Source organism: Brassica rapa, chromosome A04 (genome assembly GCF_000309985.2).
Source record: "Brassica rapa cultivar Chiifu-401-42 chromosome A04, CAAS_Brap_v3.01, whole genome shotgun sequence".
Taxonomy (NCBI): domain Eukaryota; kingdom Viridiplantae; phylum Streptophyta; class Magnoliopsida; order Brassicales; family Brassicaceae; genus Brassica; species Brassica rapa.
The window spans coordinates 4,387,335-4,412,890 of NC_024798.2; the positions used below are offsets into that span (position 1 = coordinate 4,387,335).

General features: G+C 34.9%; 2 protein-coding genes across 7 annotated transcripts; one reads left to right on the top strand and one right to left on the bottom strand.

Annotated features, from left to right (window-relative positions):
* The first annotated feature begins 66 nt into the window (after positions 1–66).
* LOC103872159 (cytochrome P450 76A1) lies at positions 67–16,975 on the top strand. Of its 6 annotated transcripts, XM_033289450.1 has the most exons (5): positions 69–1,606; positions 1,685–1,823; positions 1,995–9,042; positions 14,660–15,072; positions 15,202–16,975. In XM_033289450.1, exons 3-5 carry the CDS (start codon positions 8,532–8,534, stop codon positions 15,826–15,828), a joined length of 1,551 nt encoding a protein of 516 aa, XP_033145341.1. In that variant the 5' UTR covers positions 69–1,606; positions 1,685–1,823; positions 1,995–8,531; the 3' UTR covers positions 15,829–16,975. The 6 variants fall into 6 exon arrangements, with proteins under 6 accessions (XP_033145340.1, XP_009148756.1, XP_033145337.1 ...); XM_033289449.1 differs by having other exon boundaries at positions 67–1,606; positions 1,685–9,042; XM_033289446.1 differs by having other exon boundaries at positions 68–6,746; positions 6,882–9,042.
* Positions 16,976–19,362: 2,387 nt separating this feature from the next.
* LOC103872156 (peroxiredoxin-2E, chloroplastic) lies at positions 19,363–24,510 on the bottom strand. Its single transcript, XM_009150506.3, has 2 exons — positions 23,606–24,510; positions 19,363–19,476 (listed from the first exon to the last, which is right to left on the bottom strand). Exon 1 carries the CDS (start codon positions 24,417–24,419, stop codon positions 23,730–23,732), a length of 690 nt encoding a protein of 229 aa, XP_009148754.1. The 5' UTR covers positions 24,420–24,510; the 3' UTR covers positions 19,363–19,476; positions 23,606–23,729.
* Positions 24,511–25,556: the final 1,046 nt, after the last annotated feature.

The window sequence follows — 25,556 nt, forward strand, 5'->3', positions numbered from 1 at the left end:
TTTAGGGTTTTAAATTTAGGGTTTAGGGTTTAGAATTTAGGTTTTAGGGTTTAGAGTTGAGAAGTGGGGTTTTGGGGATAAGATTTCAAATTTTGAAAAATAAAAAAATTTAAATTTTTCAAAAGATAAAATGCTATTTTGGTCATTTTAGTTTTTGAGTGCTATTTTTGTGATATAAACTTAGAAATGTGCTATTTTAGAGATTTGCCCTAAAGAAAAACTTAAATCAATAAAAAGAAAAGCAGTTTCAAAGCCAAAAAAACAATTTGGTTTAGTAACTGATCCATTTATTTTTCTATATAAAATAAAAAATTTAGATAAAAGTTTTCTTATATTTTTTTTTTTGGTAACAATGGTAACATGTTATTACCATTTTCTAATTTTTTTACAGAAAGATACTGAGGCAACAAATAAACAGAATGCATAAATCAAAGCTAAACACACACTCAATCCTAACTATGCAGGGAACAAAACTCTAAGCTAAGCATCAAAAGCAAAAGATACAAGACAAACTGAACTAACACTTGCTGCAAAATGAAACCCTCAGTGATTCCGAGGACTGAACCCGGTAGAATTTGGTATGCCCGATGATCAGTCCTTTATGATAGGGCTTTTCAAGAACAGCTTATGCAAGCAACTTGCCTGGCAGCCTTCACGGATCAAAGCCTTCACCCGTAGCCAAGGCACCCACGCAGACAAGGAGGAGCTTTATTTGGAGAAGGAGCCACCAAAGCTGCCACACACCACCGAACCTGCATCAAGATGACGGAGAGAACAAGCTCCGCCTTGAGTCAAAGCGGCCAGGAGGAAGCCCTAGATCAAGCCCCTGATACTTGCAATCCCGCACGCGCCACCACCGAGAAGAACAGCCGTGGTTGACAAGTCCAACGACTGGCCTCCTCACATGCGCCCCCGCTACGGAGAACCCGTAACAGACCAACCTGACTGGAACCGATGGCAACTCCGACGAACCCCCGAGAGACCGATCGACTGGCTTAAAACAACGGCACCGATGACCACTGAAGAAGCAGAAGAGACACCGCCTCTCAGCCACCACGGAGACACAGAAACGTCACCAGCCTAGCGGATTGACTCACCCAAGCCGAGAAGACAGAACGAGGAGGCAGAGGAAGAGAGAGAACCCGCCACCAAAATCTAGATCTGACCCAGATCTAGACCACCACCACCACGAACCATCAGAAAGGAGCCTCACATCCATTCCCCCGCTGCGATTCTCCAGAGATCCGAAGCCAAACGTCAGATCTGAGCCGCGGCGACGCATAGCCTTAGAACTCCAAGAAAGGAACCGAAGGAGAGGAGGGAGAGGAGAGATGAGAGAGAAGAAGAAAATAAAAGGGAGAGGGGGGGGCGACCGGCGACGGAAGAGGAATGGAGACGCCGCCGGCCACCCTAACAGCAAAGAGGAGCTAGGTTTCTTTTGGGAGGATTTAAGAGAGAGAACTCCTCAAAAATTTCTTCTTCAAGTTTTCTTATATTTCTCACACCACTTCGTTATCACACGATTTTTGTAACAGTTACTCTTCTTGTTGAAGGAGGTTTGACTCACAATGCTATTGTCATAAATTCATCTCTTACTGCATTCAAGGTACTTTCTAAAATTATCGTAATGCCTCCATTTTGACTCTTCATGTTAAAGAGTGATGAAATTTCATTTTCTAACCAGGTAAAGCGATGGCTTCTGATGATATTCTTCCAGAGAAATTCTTTTCAATGATTAAAAAAACACAATTTTTAAGTTTCAAAAAAAAAACACAAGTTTTATGGGAAGCTTAGTGCAAAGGCAGCTGAAGAGTAAAATACAAGTTAGTGTCTAAATACAACACCCAAATTCTTCAATACTTCAATCTTAATTTGCATCATGTTGATTTTCCATGAATCCTTATTTCCTCTAACCTACTTTTAATATTTATCCTTATGAAAGCAATTCGTGTGATCAATTTTTAAAATATATTAAATTAATCTTGATTTGCTAGGAAATGTTTATTGGATGTGGTGATAAATAGATGAAGGAAAGCTAGAAGCTCACCTTAAACCAGACTTACAAGGCTCCTAACATACTTGAGAAGCACTACAAGTAACAAAAAAATAAGAAAGTGTGGTGATAACTAGAAGGCAAAAATAGAGCGTAAGAAGCGGTGGTAGAAACAAAGATTCACGTTTACTCTCTAGATCAAACCGAGCCTCAGGTTAGCTTTTTTTTTCCTAATCTTATAGAAATTCTAGGGTTAACCCACCATACGGCGGGATGATAAATTCAAAATAATTTCAAAACTTCTTAAATTTGAATGAGCATTTGTATAAATATATTTTAATTATAAATGTTATTTTCACTAATTATTTTGTTAGAGTTCACAAATTTGTCTTGATTATGATTGTATTTGGAATTAAAATCTTTAATGGTAGTTGAGTAGATTCTATAAAATAAATATATAATGTTTCTTATTTTTGAATTCATTGGAATTTTTTGAAAAAAAAAACATTTTCTCTAAAATTTACTAATTCAAATGATACTGAGACTGACAAATCATAGATTGGAGTCAATGCTTTAGATGTGTACAAAGGAAAAACTCATTAGAAGTAAACATTTCTTCCTTAGTTGTGGACAAAGAAATTTAAGAGAAATCATAAGCCCAGAATACATTCCTTAGTTGGTCTGCATCGTTTATATCTATTACTTAAGTCTCCTCTTCCATGGACCATCAGCTAGAAATATTTTGGGATAGTCAACTGCATACAGCAAAAATAGTGGTAGAATAAGGCACGTAGTCTCCTCTTCCAACGTCCAGCAAATTAGGCAACACATAACAACGCTGAAAACTGTTTCTACATAGTCAAATTTGTGTTAACGTTGTTCCCAATATCCATCAAAGGAGCCCTGTACAACTTCATCGTCTTAGCATCTGAGTCTGGAGCTAGTACAACATTTCCTCTTGGGCCGTGTCCTTTAAACGTTATATATCTTAGTTACACACTTCCTCTTGGTTCCATGTCCTTTTAAACTTCAAGAACCCTACACCCTTAGAATCTACTTGCCTCATTCTTGTCATTAGCAGTACAGCCAGTTCGAGTTGCATTTCTTACATGATTCATATCGTTTAATCTCTTGAAACCTAGGCTGCAGCAGCAGAGCACCGTACTTCTCTTTGCTACATGGCTTGAACCATGAGCTCTTTACTCTAACCCGAAACCCAAATTGTGTAGCGTAGCAGTTATGGTAGTTATAATCATCATCACATGACTCAAACTCCATTACAACAGCTGGGGCATAAAACTAATCAGTTCATCAAACTCTCTTGTTTCTTCTCCTTCTTCTTCTTGTTAACTTATTTTGTTTATTCGTTTTCACTAAATCCAACATATCTCATGGTCAATACCACAAGCTAGAGCTCTCCAGTCTTTTAAGTGCATCCCCCATCTCTGACAATGAATCATCTCTTTATTGGGTCTGTCAGTATGTGAATACGCAACTGGATGTACCTGTTATACACCACAACCAATGATGATTAGTGTAAAGTTGTAAAACCCAAAAAAATTACAAACGTTGTCAATACAAAAGCATTTCAATTTCTGTTTTCTTCTAAAAACAAACACAAAACACTCAACATCGGATCTGAAAATCCATTTACTTCACCACTCGTGAAACAACTGAACTAAATCATATTTGTTAGGGTAAAATATGTTCTTCAATCGATGAAACGATGATTAAGCAATAAGCTTTCCTTACAGGAACTAAATGGTTGGATAAGTTGTGCAAGAGATCTCTACGAAACCCTTCAGTTTTACTGTCGGATTGACACACTTTTTTTTAATATAACGTTACTAAATTTTGTAGATTTTCTTATAACAAATACTTCAAACTGAATCTACCATTGGAAATGAAGAAAATTAAAAAAAAAAGTAATACGAGAAAACAAAAATATACATGAAAAAACGAAAAGACTACAAAAAAATACCGACTTCAATTATCTACAAAAGTATGTTAATATTTAGTTGTATTTATGCAAGAGAAATGCTTTCGCTTAATTTTCACAGTATCTAATAATTTTTATTGTTTTGTCAAATAAAAATCAATATTTTATATTCATTTGATTATACATTAAACATGACTGTGCGAAGCACAGGAAATTATACTAGTTAGTTGAATAAATTTGAACTCATATTTTAATAAGATTTTTAGGTGAAAAACAAGTGCTTTAATAATTGTGCAATAGCCTAAAATTTCATGTATATTGGAACAGGTGGAGTAATAGATTCTATGGCTATCTTATACATTAGTCAAAAAACACTAGAAACTCGAATCAAACAACATAATAGCTAATTAATTATGTACATTAAGTGTGTGTGTTTTTTGGACCGACTGAATCAACCGATAGAGAATATCAATAAAAAGAACAAGATCTAAAGTACAAATTTCGAACTAGCTAATGTCACAAATATATTCAGTCTCTATCTTGAACGCTTGACATTCTACGAGATCTTCAATCATTTTTCGTAAATCCTTTTCCGAAAGAATGACACTGTCCAAATCAATTTGTCCATTTTCACATGTAAATCTGATAAATTTATCTTGTAACTTTGGTATCAAAAAGATTCACATCTTATATTATTTCGTAGACCCCACATAATTTCATTAATAGTGTTTTCAGGCAAAGAAACTATTCACGTTGACATTAAGCTTTGGTTATAAAATCTTCAATTGTAAAAACTTCATATGATTTAAATGATAAATATTGACACCGACTTAGATAAAATCTTCTTTATAGGAATTTAACATTTTGATTACCAATTTAAAATACGATTGACAAATAAAAATTTAAAATTACGCATTCCATTAGAGAATTCCCGAGAATCAAGATAGGGGTTGAAGACACCATCCTTTGGAATGCACTCTTCAACCTTTATATCGCCAACAGTAGTCACAGATAGCACATCAGCCGTATTTGATTATGTTATCCATGATGAGGTAACAAAAACCGTCAAATCACTGGTTTCCTGGTTCTTAGGTCTAACCACCTTCTTGACAACTGCAGCATCAACTATTTTGCTCCTAAAAACTTCTTTGACTTGCTGGATAATTTCTTTTTCAGGAAGTCTATGATCATAACTACTGATGTAGAATACATGTAAGCGATTTTTTGTTCTCTTAAAGAATATTTGATTGTGTTTTTCATTTGCACTTGGATATGTTCTTCTACCAGTCAGCTTCATAGCTTTCTCCAAATCTTCCCTCGAGTCTAGATGGACATTAGCTTTCGTCTTATTTGTGACCGAATCGTCAAACAGCCCAATTCCAACAACTCTCACTTTATTATCTTTTAAAAACTTCACAACATCAGCTCGTGTTGTTAATATATCAAGTCAAGATTTAAAGGATCATTGAAGGATACAATGCAACTAATGGTATCCGGATTCCTTTTCATCTTATGCCTCTTTCATTCATGGATCTTCAGCTCCATGCCTTTTTTTTTTGCTTAGAACTTTATCATTTATGATATTTTTTATACCAAATGATTCACGAAAAACAGTGTAGTTAGAGGGTAAGAATATCTCTCTCACTAGTCACTAGTTTTTAAAATAGAGAAAATTACCTTCTGAGTCACATTTTGACTTTAAAATTACATAATAAGTCATTTTCCACTTAACACTAACACACACATTTTAGTTGTTGAATGTCCATACTATCATGCAAACCAACATCTCGCTCGTTACTTTTTATTCCTAAATTGAATCTTTGGTTTACATTATTGATTTAAATTTTAGAATTATTTGCCTAATTCAGAACCCTAATTCGGAGACCCTCCTCTCTTCCTCCACATTGATAGAAAAGAGAGAGAAAGAGAAAACGTGGAAGCATCGTAGCCTATTGGTTAAAGTTTAAAGGCTTCTACACCCAGGTATGGGGTTTGAATCCCAGACTATGCAATTTCTTGCAGATTACAGGAAATCTAGGTTTCAAGTCCCGGAGAAGAGCGATTTATTAATGCAGACTACAAAAAAAAGATTTAGGAATCTTCAACATGGTGCAAGTAAATCTGGTCAGGAATGGATCTTCATAGGACGGCTCAGATGATGCAATTAGGCATAGATCTTCTGAAGACAGGTAGTATTGTCGATTGTCTATGTAATTTTTCTCATAAATGTAATGTCATAATAAATCAGCGTTCAAAAAAAAAAAAGAGAAAATACCTTAAACAGAGAGAATCTGACTTTTGCGGCGATTCCAATGACTCGAGATGACTCTCGCTTGAGTCGACTCAAAACTAGATTTTTGTAGAATTGTTATGTAATATGGCCATAAGCAAACCATGTTCTCATCACCTGACAATCAGCTGCGTCACTGGAGCTTTTCCGGACGATGGAGCCAAAGAAGCATCTTCTTCTCTCTCTACTTCTAGTTCTTGGTAATGACAAGCAATGGTATTAAAAGCATATGTCGTTGCTTTGATTCAGTCCACAACTTCCCTGCCTTTTAATCCGATGGTGGCTTAGGCGGAGGAGCACTGTGTTATATTATGGGCCAGTGTGGTTGATGTTGTTTTTGTGCTTAACTGCTTTATATTGCAGCTTATGGAATCAGTTCTTGGGTAAATTGTTTGTGTTCTCATCGATTTTTACATTTTTGTGTTGTTGTAAGGTTTTCTGTGGGGAGCCAATCCAACAGCCAGTTCCATCGGCGTCACATCATTCTACATCAATCCGTCCTAGGGTTCGAGAATACCAAAGAGGTAAAGCTTTAACTTTAGTAGATTCTTTTCTATGTTCGTATTAATTATAAGAATACCAAGAATCTGATTATGAGTATGTGTTAGTCTATGGTAACAATGCTGGTATTGAAACGTGTGTTGACTATTAATGTTTAGGTGCTGGTAAAACCACAATGTGTGCCAAGTATGCTTATTATCATCAGAAGAAAGTTTACAAACCAGCTCGGTATGTGTCGATAGTTTTAGGGCTGTTGCAATCGATCGGCTTGAACAGAATGCTACCAAGACTAGGATTCCTTATTATTGAAGGTATGAAGGTTTCTTATCTTAGTATTAGCTTTCTTCTTACATGTTTTTAAGACCTTTGGTGCTTCTGTTTCCAATATAATAGTACTTCACGTGTTGGAATATGTATAAATCGATGGAATTTCTTTTGTGATGATGAAGTCAAAGTACAACCGTAAAAATTCATGAAAGTTTTTGATTTAGGCTCGATGTTTGGTCTAATACTGTGGCTGCAAAAACCAAACAACTGTACACAAATAAGACTGATTCTGATTCGAACAGCGGTGTTGCGGCGGTAATTTCGTCTACAAATTACCTTCCACAAATAACCATCCACATTGACATACTTACATTCTTTTTATGCATACTCGTCTATAAATAACCGTCCACAAATATCCATCCACACACACTCAATATGTACTTAACCATGTTCAAATTTGGGTTTATATACCATTAACATGTACACAACTCTCTCATCCATATTTCCCTAGTCAACAAAACCTTTTTCCATATTATGTATGTCCCCACTTTTTCTATCCCTGTTTTTTATATCCATACTTTTTATGTCCTTAAAACTAGTATTTAACAAATTAAATTTTATATTATATCAAAGTATTTATATATGGATATCAAAATAAGGAAAAAAGTATTTTTTTATTCATATGGTATATATGTTTTTCGGATGCAGATATTATTAACTAACGTTGTTAATACCTCAAAATGCTAATAAATACAAGAAAATCTACTTGAATTTATTCAAACTTAATAACATATTTTATCACCTATATTTGTGTATATTCTAAAACATGTTTACATATTTTATAGTCAAATTTATTTTTATCATTACATTACACATGTAATAATTTGCACAAATATAAAATTTTAACATTTAAATATAGATACACGATAAAAAATTATATCGAATATATTCATTTTTTTGAAGATAAACCCACATTTTGAAACGGCGGATCAAAATCTATTGCACTCTTTAAAATAAAATAAAAACAGTTTCTTTATAAAGAAGTACAACCCGGAATTGGATTCGAAGAAAACACAATCTCTCTGTCTACTGCCCCCTTCTAGTTTCGGCCCAGTCAAATATGCAGTTATCATCGGTTGCTTAAATGGGCCTACAAATTAATCGTAACACACATTTTCTACGCGATTTTTTCTTCTCTTTGGTTTCAAATCGATTATTCGATAAAGATTCCTAACATAGTAGCGACAAACTTGTCAAAACATCAATCAATATTATCAACTTTATAGTATTTTCTAAATGACACAAAATCTGGTTCCTGCATAGCCAAACCGTTTCGTACTACTTTTGATAAAACAAACTAAAAGCAAATGATTAAACAATTAACGAAGAGTACGACTTAATTAATCGGAATTTAATTACATCCATTACCTTCTCCTTGTGTACGTTACCAGTTATCTTCTAAGTGTCACGCGAGAAACCTGATGATGCCTATAAAGCAAAGACGTCTTGTAGTATAAGATTTTCAAAGCAAAACAAGAAACATGATCAAACTATTAACCATGCACGAGCTAATCGGAATATTTGCATCCATTACCCTCCTCATATATGTTGCATGTCTCTTTCACACCAAACGACGTCGTGTGAACCTGCCTCCGGGACCAAATCCATGGCCAGTGATAGGCAACATGTTTCAGCTGGCTGGTTTACCGCCGCACCACTCATTGACTAATCTTTCGCGGCGTCACGGACCTATCATGACTTTGCGGCTCGGCTCGATGCTGACGGTTGTGATCTCTTCGAGCGAAGTGGCTCGGGAGATTTTGAAGAAGCACGACGCAGCTTTGGCTGGTCGGAAGATTTATGAGGCGATGAAAGGAGGGAAGAGTAGTGATGGCTCGCTGATCACGGCTCAGTACGGTCCGTATTGGCGGATGCTGCGTCGGCTCTGTACCACTCAGTTCTTTGTCACGCGCCGTCTTGATGCTATGAGTGACGTACGCTCTAGGTGCGTCGATCAGATGCTTAGGTTCGTGGAGGAGGGCGGTCAAAACGGTACGTTGTATTAATAATATACAATCAAAGGTTTTTATTACAATTTACAAATATAGATGGAACACAGTAGTTTTCACAGCTCGGTACTCTTGTTTCGGTATTACGGCCATCTTCGAATTTGAATTTAGGACAAAGTTTATGAACATGCAAATTATATGACTAATGTTATTTTAAAAAATTTCTATTAAAAGAAATATATGCAAAGTCAACTCGTTAAATATCCCTTATATATTAGAAATACATATTTAAATATCCCTTTACGAATATAATTTTATTTTCTTTTGATGAAAAAATGACTAATGTCAAGGTCTTTTTTATTTTAAATAAATTTTAATTTTATCTTTCATGTATTATTCTGAACAAAAATGTCATTTAATATTAATTAACAATATCTTTATATATTTTTCAACTATTTTTATATACTTTTTACATAAACATACATGTGCACCTTGATGTGAGCATCTTATAACTAAGTATTCACCACAGCTGAAGTATCTAATTTTTTTGAAAGTTGAAATATTTTTTCTTAATGTTTCTTTCACTACCGACCAAATTGTAGTGAAATGATTTGTCTTAATAATTTTCTTTTCTTTTTCTTAAACTATTATCTGTTTAAAAACTATAATATGAAACTATTGGTTCGACATGACAACTATCTAAACTTCATAATATGAAAATAAACATATAATATTAATTTTAGGTTTTTATCCGAAAAAACCAAAAAATCAAATGTTTTAACCGAATAAACTAAAATGAATATTAATTTAAAATAATAGTTATATTTTAGAAGATTAAAAACAAAAAAACGTAAAACCTAACCAATATCCAGATTAAACACATTTATTGTCTTTTTTATTAAAAATAACGAAACTAATAATCACATCCCGCGCAAGGCGCGGGTTATTACCTAGTCTTATATATTAAAACAGAAGTCATAAATTTGATTCATGTGTAATTTTTTTAAAAAATAGACATAATAGACATATTCCTAGAAATTCATGTTACATCTAATCTCTAATCTTATCATTTAAAATTTGAACATACCAGAAATATTTATTGGACTATCAATAATTAGATTTAAACATTAGATGATCCATTGGATTTATAGATAGTATAAATTAAGTAGATATAATTTAATGGTGTAATACTATACCTCCATATGTTAATTATTTAAATATTTGTTGATGTTAACTTTAAAATTATAAATATTTTTTTTAAATAACAAAAAGCATATTATCTAACAATGATTAATCTTTACTATATTAAACCAATGAAAACAAATTTTAAACTATATATTTTATTTTAAAAATTAAACAAAAACTAAATGTTTAATTATTTACTCGATAATATAAATCTATGAAGAAAAAATTTTAATTTTTTTAAAACTTTCTAAATTTGTGAAATGTTACAATATTTTTGACTATGATAACAAAACAATATTTTACGAATCTTTATATATATAGTTAAGATTTTAATAATGAAATAATAATCCAAAATATATATATATAAAAAAGATACAAATACATGTGAAAGTTTGAAACAATCTATTCAATGAAAAAAATATACCGTAAACTTATTATGTTTTAAAAATTGATAGATACATATATATTATAATATATACCAATTTAGAATCGAAACAAAATGTTTATATAAAAATAAATGAAAACAAAAATCCGCGCGGTTGCGCGGATCGAGATCTAGTATATATTGGGGGTAATTGGTTGGGCTTTATCTACCTACTTTACTTTTATTTTTTTCTAAATCATTAAATTTTACCAATTATGCTTTAGCTTTATTTTTCAAAGCTAAAGCCTACATCAAATTTCTATTAATTTTTACCAATCATGCTTTATCTTTATTTTTAAAACTACAAAAAAAAAATAAAGCAAACATTTTTCTTATGTATTTTAGTTAAAAAATCTACATCTTTCATTTTTAGGCTGTAAAAACTGTAGAATTAAAAAATATCTATAATATCAAATAAATAAGATAATCATATTAAAAAACATCTATAAATATTTTACTCTAATTTTGGGTGCTTTTAAATTATTGAAATATTTTAAATAATATTAATATTAATTACATATCACATTTTAAATAACAATAAAGTTTGATAATTTTTAAAAATATTAATAAAAATTATTTTAAGTGATAAAATAATAATTAATTTATATATACATCACATACTTCACATATTTTATTTTAAAATACTTGCAACCTATAGCTTATAGCTACAACAAATTTAACTACAGCAAAAGTCTCTGTAAAAATAATCTACAGTAACAACTTTACAAATACAACTAATTTATCTACAGCTATACTTTTACGGCTAACATTCTATAGCCACAGTCGAACCAATCATCACCACTATATATGTGGCCGTCGGCTAGTATAGTATGTGTAATTGGTGGATTTAACATAGCCCATAGTTTGAGACGGTGCTTAGACTCATGTGGTTTTTATGTGTTAGCTACGCTAGGGTGCAGTCAGTGGCGGATCTAGAGTAATATTTAGTATGGGGCACATATTAAATTAGATATATAAACTAAGGGTATGTAAATAAATTTTGGTTAAATTTCTCGTGCAGTGGTACGATACATCGCGTATACTATTTTACGTTGTATAGTCTCACATCTACTATAAGAAAATAATATTATATATTCACTCATAGTCTTTAAGTCCAACTCAAGTGATCCTTGATAGGATTTTAAGGTTTCAAAACTTTTGGTAAGAAACCTAAAATATTCAAAATTTTGATCATGAAACTAATAATAATGTGTATTATACACAATTTACATATATACCAAGTAATACTATTTTACATTGTATAGAGTCAATTCACTACAAGCAAATGTTATATATATTCACCCATATATAGACTTTTAGCTAACTATAGTCATCTCTTCATAAGATTTTAAGGTTTTGAAAATTTTAGTTAATTGAAAACCCAAATATTCAAATCTTATCATGAAACTAATAATAAAATGTCTACTTATGTAATTTACATACTATGAGTTTTCTTGCACGATGCGCTGAAATAATAATTTTAAATATAATTTGTTTTAGTTTGTTTTGTTTACATTTTAGTATTGTTATTTCTATATTTTAATTTTATGGATTTGACCAAAAAAAAATCATAAATGTAATTATATGTAATCTTGTTTCTTTTTATTTAGTTTAATTATTTTAATTTTATTTTATTTAAACTTCAATATAATTATATTTATATTTCCTAAGAATAAAAATTTATTTATATTATCATAAATATTTATTTAAATATGTGTGTTATCCCCTAGTTTTAAATTTATATATATATATATATGTTTAATAAATTCTGGATTTTGGTATATTTTATTATAATTTTTTAAAACTGGTAAAATAAATTTGTTAATTTACTTAATGAACCGATAAATTTAAATAAAATTTTAGCCAATTAAATATTCAACAGAAAATTTATTTGATTAATATTTTTTAGTTTTATATTTGTAAGGCACACTTACAAATAATTTTTATAAAATATAGGAAAAATGTTTGTCAGTTACACGAAGTATATTCTAATATGGTGGAAACCATCCAAAGTATTAGAATATGTTAATAATTACACCATGTTTATGTTAATACATGCCACATATACAAAGTTAAATTTAATATGGTGGCAACATCATAATCAAGTTTAATTTATTCTAAACTTAGTTATTGGGGTCATTCTGTAATTTTATAAACCTAAACCCTAATAACAAACCCCGACCCGACCCAACCCATAATCCTGACCCAACATAACTATTCTTTCCCCAAATCAATTTAGTTAGGGTTTTAAAGGAAAAAAATAGGGATTTCGAAAAGAGAGACTGAGAGAGATTTAAGAGGACAGAGAGAGATTCAATTTCTTCATAATATAGACAGAGAGAAAGAGAGAGAGAGAGAGAGAGAGAGAGAGAGAGAGAGAGAGAGAGAGAGAGAGAGAGAGAGAGAGAGAGAGAGAGAGAGAGAGAGAGAGAGAGAGAGAGAGAGAGAGAGAGAGAGAGAGAGAGAGTCGATTCCAGGGTCATGATAAGGTAACAGAGAGAGAGAATCGATTTCAGGTTTGAGAAACAAAGACAGACTGTTGAATCGAAGAACACGATGAAGTAAGCAACTGTGAACCCTTAATTGTTTACTTGGATTTAATCGAAGTTAGAGTGTCAATCGAAGAAAGAGGCTCTCTCTGTCCCTCAAATCTCTCTAAATTTCTTTCTTTTCGAAACCCCTATTTTTTTCCTTTAGAACCCTAACTAAATCGAGTAAGGAAAGAATATTTATGTCGGGTCGGTTTATGGGTTTAGGTCAGGTTTTATTAATAGAGGTGCATGTTTATAAAATTACAAAATGATCTCAATAACTAATTCTAAATTCAATTAAACCAGATTATGATGTTGCTACCATATTAAATTTAAGTTCGTATATATGGCATATATTAACATAAACATGATGTAGTTATTGACATATTCTAATACTTTGGATGATTTTTACCGTATTAGAGCATACTTCGTGTAGCTGACAAACTTTGCTCCTAAAATATATATACTTAAACCAAATATCAGATATAGAAATAATAATTAGTCATTATTACATTTAAAAATGACATTTTTTGTAACCATCAATGATTGGTGAACATGCGGACTGCCCGGATCCCACGAGTGAATAGAAAGTTGGATCTACATTGGAAATAAACGATTAATCTCTATTAATAAACTTGCTAACAAAACGAATCATAGAGCGTGCATGTTGAAGAATGAGCCGGCGACTCATAGGCACCGGAAGCTCAGTGGGGTTTCATAGGTCTCGACCTTTATGTAAGAGTTGAAGTTCCAAAAGGGTTTTTGCTCACCATCCAAGCCTCCCATTTTTTGTAAAGAAAATTTACTTTCATGGTTGATTTACGAGTTATTAGTTATTAGTATTACCATATTTACTTATTTTTGCTAAAATGAACATTTATAAAGGAAATTATACATATCACAATTAAGTGATGCCATATCACAAATTTTCAAAGTTATGTCAATCTTTTTTGGTGAGAATTAAAAAAAAACAATTAAACTAAGGGTCATTAAATTAAACTCTTATGTATAATAAATAGTAATTATATTATTAATTGCTAATAATTTATATTCTTAAATAATGTCTAGAGAGGATATCAAGTAATGCTATTTTACATTATAGAGTCACATTCGCTTCAAGAAAATATTATATTTAACTATATAATTTTTTAGGTTGAGTGATAGAATAGGCTTTTGATTCAAAATAATAGTAATTCAAGTGATCTCTTGTTAGCATTTAAGGTTTCAAAAGTTTAGTAAAGAAACCCCAAAACATTCAAAATTTATATCATGAAACTATAATAATAAAATACTATTCATAATTTACATATATCAAGTAATACTATTTTACATTGTATAAAGTCTCATTCACTTCAAGAAAATATGATATTCAACTATGTAGGTTTTTAGTCAAATTCAAGTGATTTCTTGATAGGATTTTATTGTTTCAAAAGTTTAGTAAAGAAACCCTAAAATATTTAAATATTCATCATGAAACTAATACTAAAACGTGGACCATTTATATTTTACATATGTATCAGGTACAAAAACTATCGACGTGGGGAGATATTTCTTCTTGATGGCATTTAACCTCATAGGAAACCTTATGTTCTCAAGAGATTTGCTTGATCCCGATTCAAAAAGAGGCTCCGAGTTTTTATACCACACCGGAAAAGTGATGGAGTTCGCTGGAAAACCCAACGTTGCCGATTTCTTTCCACTCCTAAGGTTTATTGACCCACAAGGCATCAGAAGAAAAACGCAGTTTCACGTGGAACGCGCGTTTGAGATCGCCGGAGAGTTTATCAAAGAAAGAGCTGAGGTTAGGGAGAGAGAAAGGAGCGATGAGAAAACGAAGGATTACTTAGATGTTCTTCTCGGGTTTCGCGGTGGCGATGGAGTTGACGAAGAACCTGCTAGGTTCTCTGCAAGAGATATCAACGTTACTGTTTTCGTAAGTATATATTTATTTTTACTTCTAACGGTTATTCTATTATTTTAAATTTGTTTTCGTAAGTAATATATTCATATTTTGTTTAATGTATGACTAAACGTAACGTTTATTCAATGTTTGAATTGATAGGAAATGTTTACGGCGGGGACGGACACAACAACGAGCACGTTGGAGTGGGCATTAGCTGAGCTACTACACAACCCAAGAACCCTAACCAAACTTCAAAACCTACTCCGAACCTACTTCAAGTCCCCGAACCAGAAACTCCAAGAGGAAGACCTCCCGAACCTTCCGTATCTCTCGGCGGTCATCATGGAAACCCTAAGGCTTCATCCACCTCTTCCTTTCCTGGTCCCACACAAGGCCATGTCCACTTGTCACATCTTCGACAAATACACTATCCCTAAAGAAACACAAGTCTTGGTCAATGTTTGGGCCATTGGTCGTGACCCTGCAACATGGGTGGACCCGAATATGTTCAAACCCGAGAGATTTATAACCGACCCGAATCCAAGAGACTTCAAAGGACAAGATTACGAGTTCTTACCGTTCGGGTCGGGACGAAGGATGTGTCCGGCTTTGCCTTTGGCGTCACGGGTGTTGCCGTTGGCGATTGGGTCTATGGTGAGATCGTTTGATTGGGCCTTAGCTGATGGCCTCAAGGGAGAAGAAATGGATATGGGAGAAAAGATTGGTATTACATTGAAGAAAGCTGTTCCTTTGGAAGCGATTCCCATTCCTTATCGAGGGGATTAGATTTGGGCATGCTTCTGGCGATGTATAGTTTAACACTTCAATCATCAAAACCGGATCCAATAAGCATATACTCCCAATAAAACGGATCTAAAATGTGAGTAGTTATTTAAGTTTGTTTTGGAGAATTTGATTGACGATATAGTTGATCTAGTTGTTAAGTTGATCACATTTGCCGTTATCTTGTCTTTTTTTTTTGTTGGTTGGAAATAAAAACTAAATATTTTGTTTTTAAATAGCTATTGTGCTTACATGAATACGTAGCAAGCAATTACTAGAACTAGGTCCATGTCCGCCCTACGGGCGGATAATGTGGTGATGTATTTTTCTTTTTAGTTTATACAAAGAACTTACAAAGTTTGATAAATTTGTCTGCCCTATGCAATATCATTTGATAAATTTGCCCTAAAGAACTTACAAAGTTTTTGAACTTGGGAAGTAGGTAGTGATCTTGTTATCCTTTTATTAATGTTTTTTTTGATGATTTCTTTTGGCCAAAAGCTATATTTACAACGCATCTTTCATGTAAGTTCAATATCTTGACAAAATTTTAGAGGTAAAGAATTTTGAATATATGAAAAGAGAGTGAAAAAGAAATCATACATATAGTTTGTATATATTTAAATCTATAATATAATGAAGCACTTTAGTATCTCTAAAATGCATTTGAAGATAGCAATATGAAGATAGTGAACGCCAATGACAAAAATAGTCTCTCTAATAATCATATATAATTATCTATTAGTATCAAAACCTCTTACTTTATCACACCGGTCACATTGTGATTAACAAAGCGGTTCAAACAGAGAGAAGTGCCTGGTTTGTCTGGCTTCCTGTTGCATCCAGTGTATGAGACAAAAGACCAGACATTTTGTTGCAAAACCTCAACACCAAAGCCTTGCAAGACTCCTAGATTGCAAGCATAACCAAAGTTCACCGAATACAAACAAACCATATTCACAAGAAACCTGTATATTTGAGCGCAGTTTCTGGAGAAGCTGTGATAGAAGTGATTGAGTTGTTATTCTAACCTCCGCTGCAAGTGCTTAGATAACAGGCAATCCTGACATGGAGAGAAGATTAATTCATAAGAGCTAAAGCTTGAAGTTTCCAGCCTTAAGCATCCAGAGGGGATAAAAATTGATGAGAAACATAACAAATCAAAAACTCACTTGGGATGCATTGTTGCAAGCACTTCGTCAAAGTTTCCGTTACCCACCCATCTGATAAAGATACAATCATACAATTCATTACGTAGAGCATTTAGAAGTTACTTAGTGTTTCAATTCTAGCATTAAAAGGCATGAGAAGAGATTGACGGGGATCAGATTTCAAAACTTTAAGCACAAGGTCTAGTAGCTTACGTGTCCATAAGCTGAAGAATCTGAAGCATGTCAAGAAGAATGCTAAGCTTGGTTCATCTTCTTTTCTCCAGAATATTCTCCGCAGAATTGATAAATTCTGAGCAACCAGACGTAAGTTTCGGTACTTCGCCAATCTGTAATAGGTAAAAAGCACAGAACTCTAGCATCAAAATTTTTCAAGGGATTAACTATTATTTTTTCCATGGATGCAACTGCCAAAAGTTAGAGGATAATGTATATAGATGTGTTAATGTTTCCAAGGATCGAAGTTGTTAATGTTTCGAAACTTTCACCTGTCTCAGCAGAACATGTTTGACTGGTTGACCAGAGCAAACCATGTAACCGTTCTTGAATTTCATGGATTTGGCACGTGCTGCACGAAGCTTTCTAGTTACAATGACCTGAGTAAGCATTTCAAAAGAACAATGTCTGAGACTTTTATGTGGAGAAGAAATAAAACAATTAGAGAATAGGGATGTGTACTCACCTCACATCCCTTAGCTCCACTCTCCACGAAGAATCTCAAGACACTATAGCAGCTATGCCCTATACAACACAATATCATTCCAAAATCAGCAAGAGAAATGACAACTACACAATAACCTTAGAGAAACTGCCACTGTCCCTATGAAGGAAATGGCTTGATAACTAAACTAATCACACTCTCTCTTCTAGTAAGTAGTATGTGAACTTTGAATATCAGTAAGTGTACTCACAATCTGCTAACCCAGATAAAACAACGCATCAAACGATCTGTCCTCTTCTACAAACGTCTGCATTCATCGATGTCAGCTTAATATGATCAGCTACCATGGGTTTATGCTTACATGGAAACTTGGGTTCTTGTTGATCAGCGTGGAAGAAGTTGAACGCACATCTTCTTCTATCTTTTTGGATAGTCTCTGCTGGTTCTATCGACAACACAGAGTTTCTGGATAATCTCTGCTGGTTCTATCGACAACACAAACTTGGGTTCTATCTTTGAGTTAAAAAAAAATTACTGAAAAAAGAGTTTATGTATTCACCTCAATTGCTTTCTTGCACATAAAATTTGAGATCAACATTTGTCTTGGTCTTTCAGCCCAATCAAAACTGGAGCTTTCATCTGAGATGAATCTAACTCATCAAAAGGGTCCTTTACTGTAAACTGATTCTCCTCCTTCATTGCTCATATGTAATCATTGTTCTCATTCCCTGCAAGTATTTGAGCACTACTTGTTAAAGAAAGAAATTGTAGCACTCGTATTTGGTATCAATTTACTTCTCAATTTGCTACTCAACCGCATTTGGTTCCATTCATATAATATATTACCTTGTGTTTGGTCTGATATAGTCTTGATCATGCGAATATTTCTTTTATTTTATTTTCTGATTATGATCTCAATCGACGGCTCTAGCCGCTGTAATTGACATCGACGCTCCTATCTCCTCTATCAGCATAGCCCCGATCTTTTTCTACTCACATATGTTGCAAATCCGGTAAACATCATACTCATATCTTTCCCGGTGAATTTTGGAGGTTTCGTGAGTTTTTGCGCGGAGAAGAGAATGGGAATAAGAGTTTATATGACCTCACAAACAAAAAGAGAATAATGGATCTGGCGTTAGTAAAGAGAATAGAAGATATGAATCGTCATAGGTTTTCCAATTGGAACGAAGAAGATGACGAATTGCCAGCGACAAAATTGATTTTTTTTTTAGGTAAAATCTGGGTTTATGCTGAAACTTAAAGTGACGTGGCCATTTAAAACTTTCTGATTTGCTGATTTTTTTAATTGATGTGGCATACGCATAGCTGAGAGTTAATGTCATCCTGCTTTTAGTATAGTATAGATAGATGTATGTATGCAAACGTGACATGTAATTAGCTACCAACCCATCGTCCCTTCCAAAAGTCGGAACCTTTTGGCCCTCTCATCTCCACTCCAGTCACCACTTTAAAATAAAAGAAAACAGTAAAATAACCTCACCCAAGAACACACTCAAGAACGAACCTAAACTTTTTTCTTAATATGTATCAGAGCCATTGGTTTTGAAAAGTAGATTACACCAAGATGTGAAGTGAATCAAAACGATGAGCTAATTTGCAGACAGACCTCTATCGCGATTTTTGTTTTTTTGTAACTTTTGAGTAGAAATAGAATAGCCAGCATAGTACCACTATTTTCTCTACAACTTCATCTTGAGATATAAACATTCTCGATTGTCATTGGACAATAATGTCGATTCACCGATAACCTTAAATCAACCAAAGGAAAACTCAAAGCACATAACAAAGTAGCTATAACTCGTGTAGAGAGAAAAGCCCAATTCTGTCTTGGCCCACTCCAGCCCAGCAAGAATCCTGCATAAACGAAAAGGAAACATGAAGTTAGTTTCTTGTTTTGCTATGTCGGTCAAAGACGAACCAAGACAACAAAGAATAGGAAAGTTAAGAGGCTGATGATGTTATAAATAGAAGAGGTGGTCATGGCTTTAGAATCATCCGAAACAAAGATACAAGAGCGAGGCAAATAGAGAGAGATCAAGAGAATCAATAGTTAAGGTTTTGGTTCTAAAGAGAAGCTTGTGATTTCTATTTTGTTCTTGTAAGGTTACTCATTGATAGTGAATAAAGAGGAAGAGCTTTTGATATTGATTTCAATCTAAGTTTAAAGCACTAGGCAAAGGTTTAAATCCTAACAAGTGGTATCAGAGCAATCCAGGTTTGATTGCAAGTGCTAGGAGGAGATATGGAATCGATATCCGGAGAGTTCGGAAAGTTCAAGGTCGAGAGGTTTGATGGAAAAGGTGATTTCGGATTATGGAAGTACAAGATGCTAATGCAGTTGGAGCTTCTAGGGTTAGATTCTACGATTCAGGAAGTTACGGTCACGCCTTCTGAAACAGGCAAGGAGAAAGACGAAGAACTACCTGAGGTCAAAGTAGATCCGTTGAAGGATAAGAAGGCAAAGAATCTAATATGCATGAGCCTAGGAAATTTGGTTCTGCGTAAGGTGATGAAGGAAACAACTGCGTTAGGAGTTTGGAAGGCTTTGGAAAGAGATTACCAAACAAAGACACTTCCTAATAGGATCTACATGAAGCAGAGGTTTGCGAGCTTCAAGATGGATGATCACAAGAGCATCGAGGAAAACCTAGATATTTTTCTTAAGCTAGTTTCAGATCTTGCAAGTCTTAACATCAACATCAGCGATGAAGACCAGGCAATTCAAGTTCTATCTAGCTTGCCCCAGCAATTTGATTCACTAGTTGACACGCTCAAGTACGGGACTGCAAAAGAAACTCTTACCATGAACGACGTGACTAATTCAGCATACTCCAAAGAAGTGGAGTTAAAGGAAAAGGGATTGCTGAATAAATCAAGGTCTGATGCAGAGGGTTTGTACGTGGAAGATTCAAGGGGGAGATCAGATAAAAAGGATTACAAAGGAAAATCTAACGGCAGGGGCAGATCTAAGTCAAGACAAAGGTTCGATAAAAGCAAAACAAGTTGTTTTATCTGTGGAGAAGAAGGACACTGGAAAAGAGAATGTCCTGAGAGGAGACATAAAGAATCTGCAAACATTGCGACGGAGCCGAAGCAACCGTTAGTGTTAACAGCTAGTGTGCAAGACACTAAGCAAGAATGGATCATGGATTCTGGATGTTCTTATCATAGTACATCAGACAGAGAGGTTATGTTTGATCTCAAGGAGTTCAATGGTGGTTCAGTGTTAATGGCTAATAACACTCAGTGTGACATCAAAGGAATTGGGAAAATAAAGATTCAGAATTCAGATGGCTCTAAAGTGATACTCACGGATGTTAGATACATACCGGAGGTGAGTAGAAATTTAATTTCCTATGGGATGCTAGAGAAATCAGGTTGTACGTATAAAGGAAGCAATTTCAAGGTGCACTTCTACAAAGATAACAAGAAGGTAATAACAGGAAAATATTACGATGGAGTTTATTATCTACAAGGCACCATTACTAAGAGTAAGAAGAACATGCCTAGAGTGGAGAAAGAGATCAGAAAGAAGAAGTCAAAGAAGGTGACATTTTCTACAAGACTGATTCAGGGACCTACTTCATATGGTTTTGAAACAAAAGACTCATCAGCTCAAGGTGGAGACTCTTTCTTGACAGAAAAATCAGAAGAAATTGAGTCGAAGGCGAGCAGTGAAAAATCTCAGAAAACAGAATCTTCAATGGATGATGTATTGTTTGGAAAAGAAGTAAGGCATAAAGATGGTGATCTCTTAGCACATGTTTTGACTGCACCTAAAGAGCTTAGTACAAAAGAAGAATCTAAAGACTACGAGGAAGACTGGAAGAAGGCTGGAAAAAGGGAGAACGTGGATATAGAACGTGGGAATGAAGCTGAGGGAAAAGTTTCAAAAATATTGGCAGATGGTATCTTCGGAGATAGAGTTAAAGAAGACGCAACACTATCTAAGATCCATACCAATAATCAAGAGGAGTCACAAAGTAAAGCAGTACCTGGAAAGGAGCTTCAGGTTCACTGCTGTTCCATAATCACCTAAGAAGGAAGACGCTCCAGATAACTCCATTATCAACGCTGTCTCAAACTCGCAGAGACAGAGGAGGAGAAACAAGTCAGTTTCAGGTTTATATTGATAATGGAAAACTCAAGGTGGAGTTTAGATAGTTACCTGTGAGCATAGATGCAAGGCAGAAGTTTCAGCTCAAGGTGGAGTAGCTGAAACACAAGAAAAGTCGCTCAAAAGGTTTGAAAGGTCGGATGAGGAGTATACTTTAAAAGAAAATTTAAAGTTGAAGGGATGACCTGAGAAAACGTCTTAAACAGCAAAGAGAAGCTGAATGGAGACAAGTATCTAGGTCGGGGAAAGAAGAAATAGATCACCGGAGAGGAGAGAACGTCTTAAACAGCTGCTGTGGTGGAGGATAAACACCAAGGAGAGCTGAAGGGAGACGAGTATCACAACCGGGAAATCAAAGCAGATCACCAGACAAGTATAACATCACAGGCATCATCTTAATCAGGTTAAAGAGACGAGAATTACCTTACCAGGAAGGGAGACAGGTTCGTAGTAAACAGAGGAGTCTCCAAAGGGTCACCGGAAACGCAGGAAGGACTGTCAAAAATCAAAAGGGATTAGTGCTTATAACTTCTCAAGGAAATAAGTGAAAGTCTTCAAAGCAGAGTCACAACTCATATGATCTTACCGGAAAGCTGCAGTATCATCGGCAAGACAGATTAAATCAATCAACACCAGTAGTTAGAGATTCGTCAGTCACCATGAAGAAATCGCGAGCTTCTTGGAGATTACGGGCATCTCACGATGAAGAACAAGGTGGTGTTACTATCAGATGATGCGATTTTACAGGAGGTTGAGTTGAAGACTTGAGAAGTTGAAGAACTCTCTGACAGAGGAATCGGATAACCGATCAAATGTCATCAGTGGTTTTGATCGCATTAAGGAGAAAGCTCGTCTGTGTGGAACACATCCAAGTTTGCAGGTTTTGGCCAGAATTAATCTGAAACAGAATTGATATCATCATCAGACAAGAGAAAGACCATCAAGGGGCTTAAAGCTAACGATGGATGTGACTCTGGTTGGAGAAACAAAACTCACCAGATAATATAGGTTCTGTTCAGAGGTCATCTTCATCGCCATTGGAGATGCGAATGTCGTCTTCATCACAATCCGGTGTAGGGAATCAAAGTGAGATAGGGAATCAAAGTGAGATAGGGTGAAGAAACGGGACTCGCCGGAGACGGAAGAATTCGTTGGCGAGACGTCATCACCGTCGCAAGAGATTCTCGGTGAAAAAGGGAGATGAGTGAAGATAGCCGTTTCTGGTTTGGTGTTCATGGCTCACTGCAAATATAAGGACAAGGAGCATGGCAGACAGTGGTGATTCAACAGCGAAGTTGTCACAGATAGCGTTTCAGATCAAAGGTGCAAGGAGATGGAAGCTTGAAAGCGTCTACGGTATCATCGAAGGAGATGACAAGAGAGAGAAGGCAAGAATATGGGCTTTAGGTGGAGATTGTAGAGAGAAAAGCCCAATTCTGTCTTGGCCCACTCCAGCCCAGCAAGAATCCTGCATAAACGAAAAGGAAACATGAAGTTAGTTTCTTGTTTTGCTATGTCGGTCAAAGACGAACCAAGACAACAAAGAATAGGAAAGTTAAGAGGCTGATGATGTTATAAATAGAAGAGGTGGTCATGGCTTTAGAATCATCCGAAACAAAGATACAAGAGCGAGGCAAATAGAGAGAGATCAAGAGAATCAATAGTTAAGGTTTTGGTTCTAAAGAGAAGCTTGTGATTTCTATTTTGTTCTTGTAAGGTTACTCATTGATAGTGAATAAAGAGGAAGAGCTTTTGATATTGATTTCAATCTAAGTTTAAAGCACTAGGCAAAGGTTTAAATCCCAACAACTCGAAACAAACATACGGTCTAAACATTCCGATTAGTTATTACATTATCCGATGCTGAAACATAGAATCTGAAAGCTCCAAGTCCAACATATGAGAAGACAGCAAAAACAGAACATAAACAGAATCAAAGAGCTTTAAGCATATCCTCAGCACTACTGTTGGTAAAAGCACCTCCTTCTTCAAGATTCAGAACCTTCACAACACCATCCTCCGCAAGGACCGCGTACCTTCGTGACCTAACTCCGAGTCCCACAGGCTTATCCCTCAAATCCAACTCCACGCCAAGCTTCCCCGTGAACTCTCCGTTACCATCGGAGAGAAGCATCACCTCGTCGTTGACCCCGAGGTCCTTCCTCCAGGCTTCCATCACGAACGCGTCGTTCACGGAGACGCACGCGATGACGTCGACGCCTTTGGATCTGAGCTCTGCGGCTTTGGAGACGAATCCGGGGACGTGTTTCTGCGAGCAGGTGGGTGTGAAGGCTCCCGGGACGGCGAAGAGGATGGTTTTCTTCCCGGCGGTTAGGGAGGAGACGGTGACGGTTTTGACGTCGTTGGTGGTGGGGTCGAGGTAGGAGAGAGTGGAGTCGGGGAGTTTGTCTCCGACGGAAATGGCGGAGTTGATGGTTGTTGCGAAGGATCTGGTGGTGGAGACGGAGCTGCTGCGGCGGGTGTTGAACTTGAGGGAGAGATTAGGAGCGAGAGAGCGCGTGAAGGAGAGCGGCGCCGTGAATGCGGAGGTTGGGGAACGTAACGGTTTGGCGACGGAGGAGGAGGAGGAGAGGAGTCTGGAGACGGAGATAGAAGTCGCCATGGATGATAGTGTTGAGCGGTTCAAATGAAAGGTTATTTGTTTGGTGAGTGACTCAAGATGGTGACTTCCCGGATGAGAAAAGTAAGGGGGAAACTAGGAAGCTCCGCCGTTATTGGGAAGCTCAAAAATTGGGCCTTTTGTTTGTAAATGGGCCTATTGTTCGGGAATGGTCCCGAGGGTGTACTGATTTTATTTATTTGAGAAAAAAAACATAAAAATAAATGTTAGATTTTAATATTTTACTAGTGATCTGCATTTGGAAAGCACGTTTTCAAAATTAGATAAATTTATTTTAAATGAATTTGTATATAAGCTAGTGGATAAATCTAAATATATTTATCTGGAACCGCGAACCAAACTCTACCGAACTAAAAAAAATCAAAACCAAAATTAAATTGAAATCGAACTAAGAACCAAATGTGTATTTGAATTTTTAAAATATAAATTATATATTAACAAATATTAATTATATTTAATTCCTAAATAACCAAATATTCTAAAAATATTATTTATAAATTATTCTAAAAATATTATTTATAATTCCTAAATAACCATAATTTTGTCATGTCATATCTATCACCTTTGAAATAATGTTCCTATATAGTAGTAATTTCAATTACTGAACATTTTGGACAATAAAAGTAATCATGGTCATAAGCTGTCAAATACGTTTCCAGTATTTTAATCTTGTTCTAGTCCTGATTCAACCCATTTGTAAACTTCATATCGCTCTGTTGTTCAATTTTAAATGCTCGGCTCATACATCTCTGCCCAAAAAAAAAGCAAATAAAAAGCATCACACAAAGAGCTTTCAAGTTTTTTTTTTGGTTTAAAAAACTTTCAAGTTTTCCAACGTGTCAAACTATTTCATGTTTCTCCATTTTATGAAAGGCCATTTGGAATTTAGGGATAAAGAGCATACTGAATGATTCAGAGTGATGTATGGTAACTGCAATTGATAGGGATGCAAAGCGATTCCGACGAAGAGGAAGAGCCGGAACGATCATCGATGACGTTGAAGATTAGGGTGAGATGAGATGGGCGTAAAACGGACTATCTCAAATTTTTGTAAGCCTATACATATGATCGGACTTTTTCTGTGAAGAGTAAAAACATATGTGACATGGCAATTTGAAG

Excerpts from the sequence above, each read along its gene's own strand:
- LOC103872156 (XM_009150506.3), bottom strand. The coding sequence starts at position 24,419 with ATGGCGACTTCTATCTCCGTCTCCAGACTCCTCTCCTCCTCCTCCTCC.
- LOC103872159 (XM_009150508.3), top strand. The coding sequence starts at position 8,532 with ATGATCAAACTATTAACCATGCACGAGCTAATCGGAATATTTGCATCC. Across the intron at positions 9,043-14,659 it reads GGAGGAGGGCGGTCAAAACG|GTACAAAAACTATCGACGTG; the intron begins GTACGTTGTATT and ends CATATGTATCAG. Across the intron at positions 15,073-15,201 it reads ATATCAACGTTACTGTTTTC|GAAATGTTTACGGCGGGGAC; the intron begins GTAAGTATATAT and ends TTGAATTGATAG.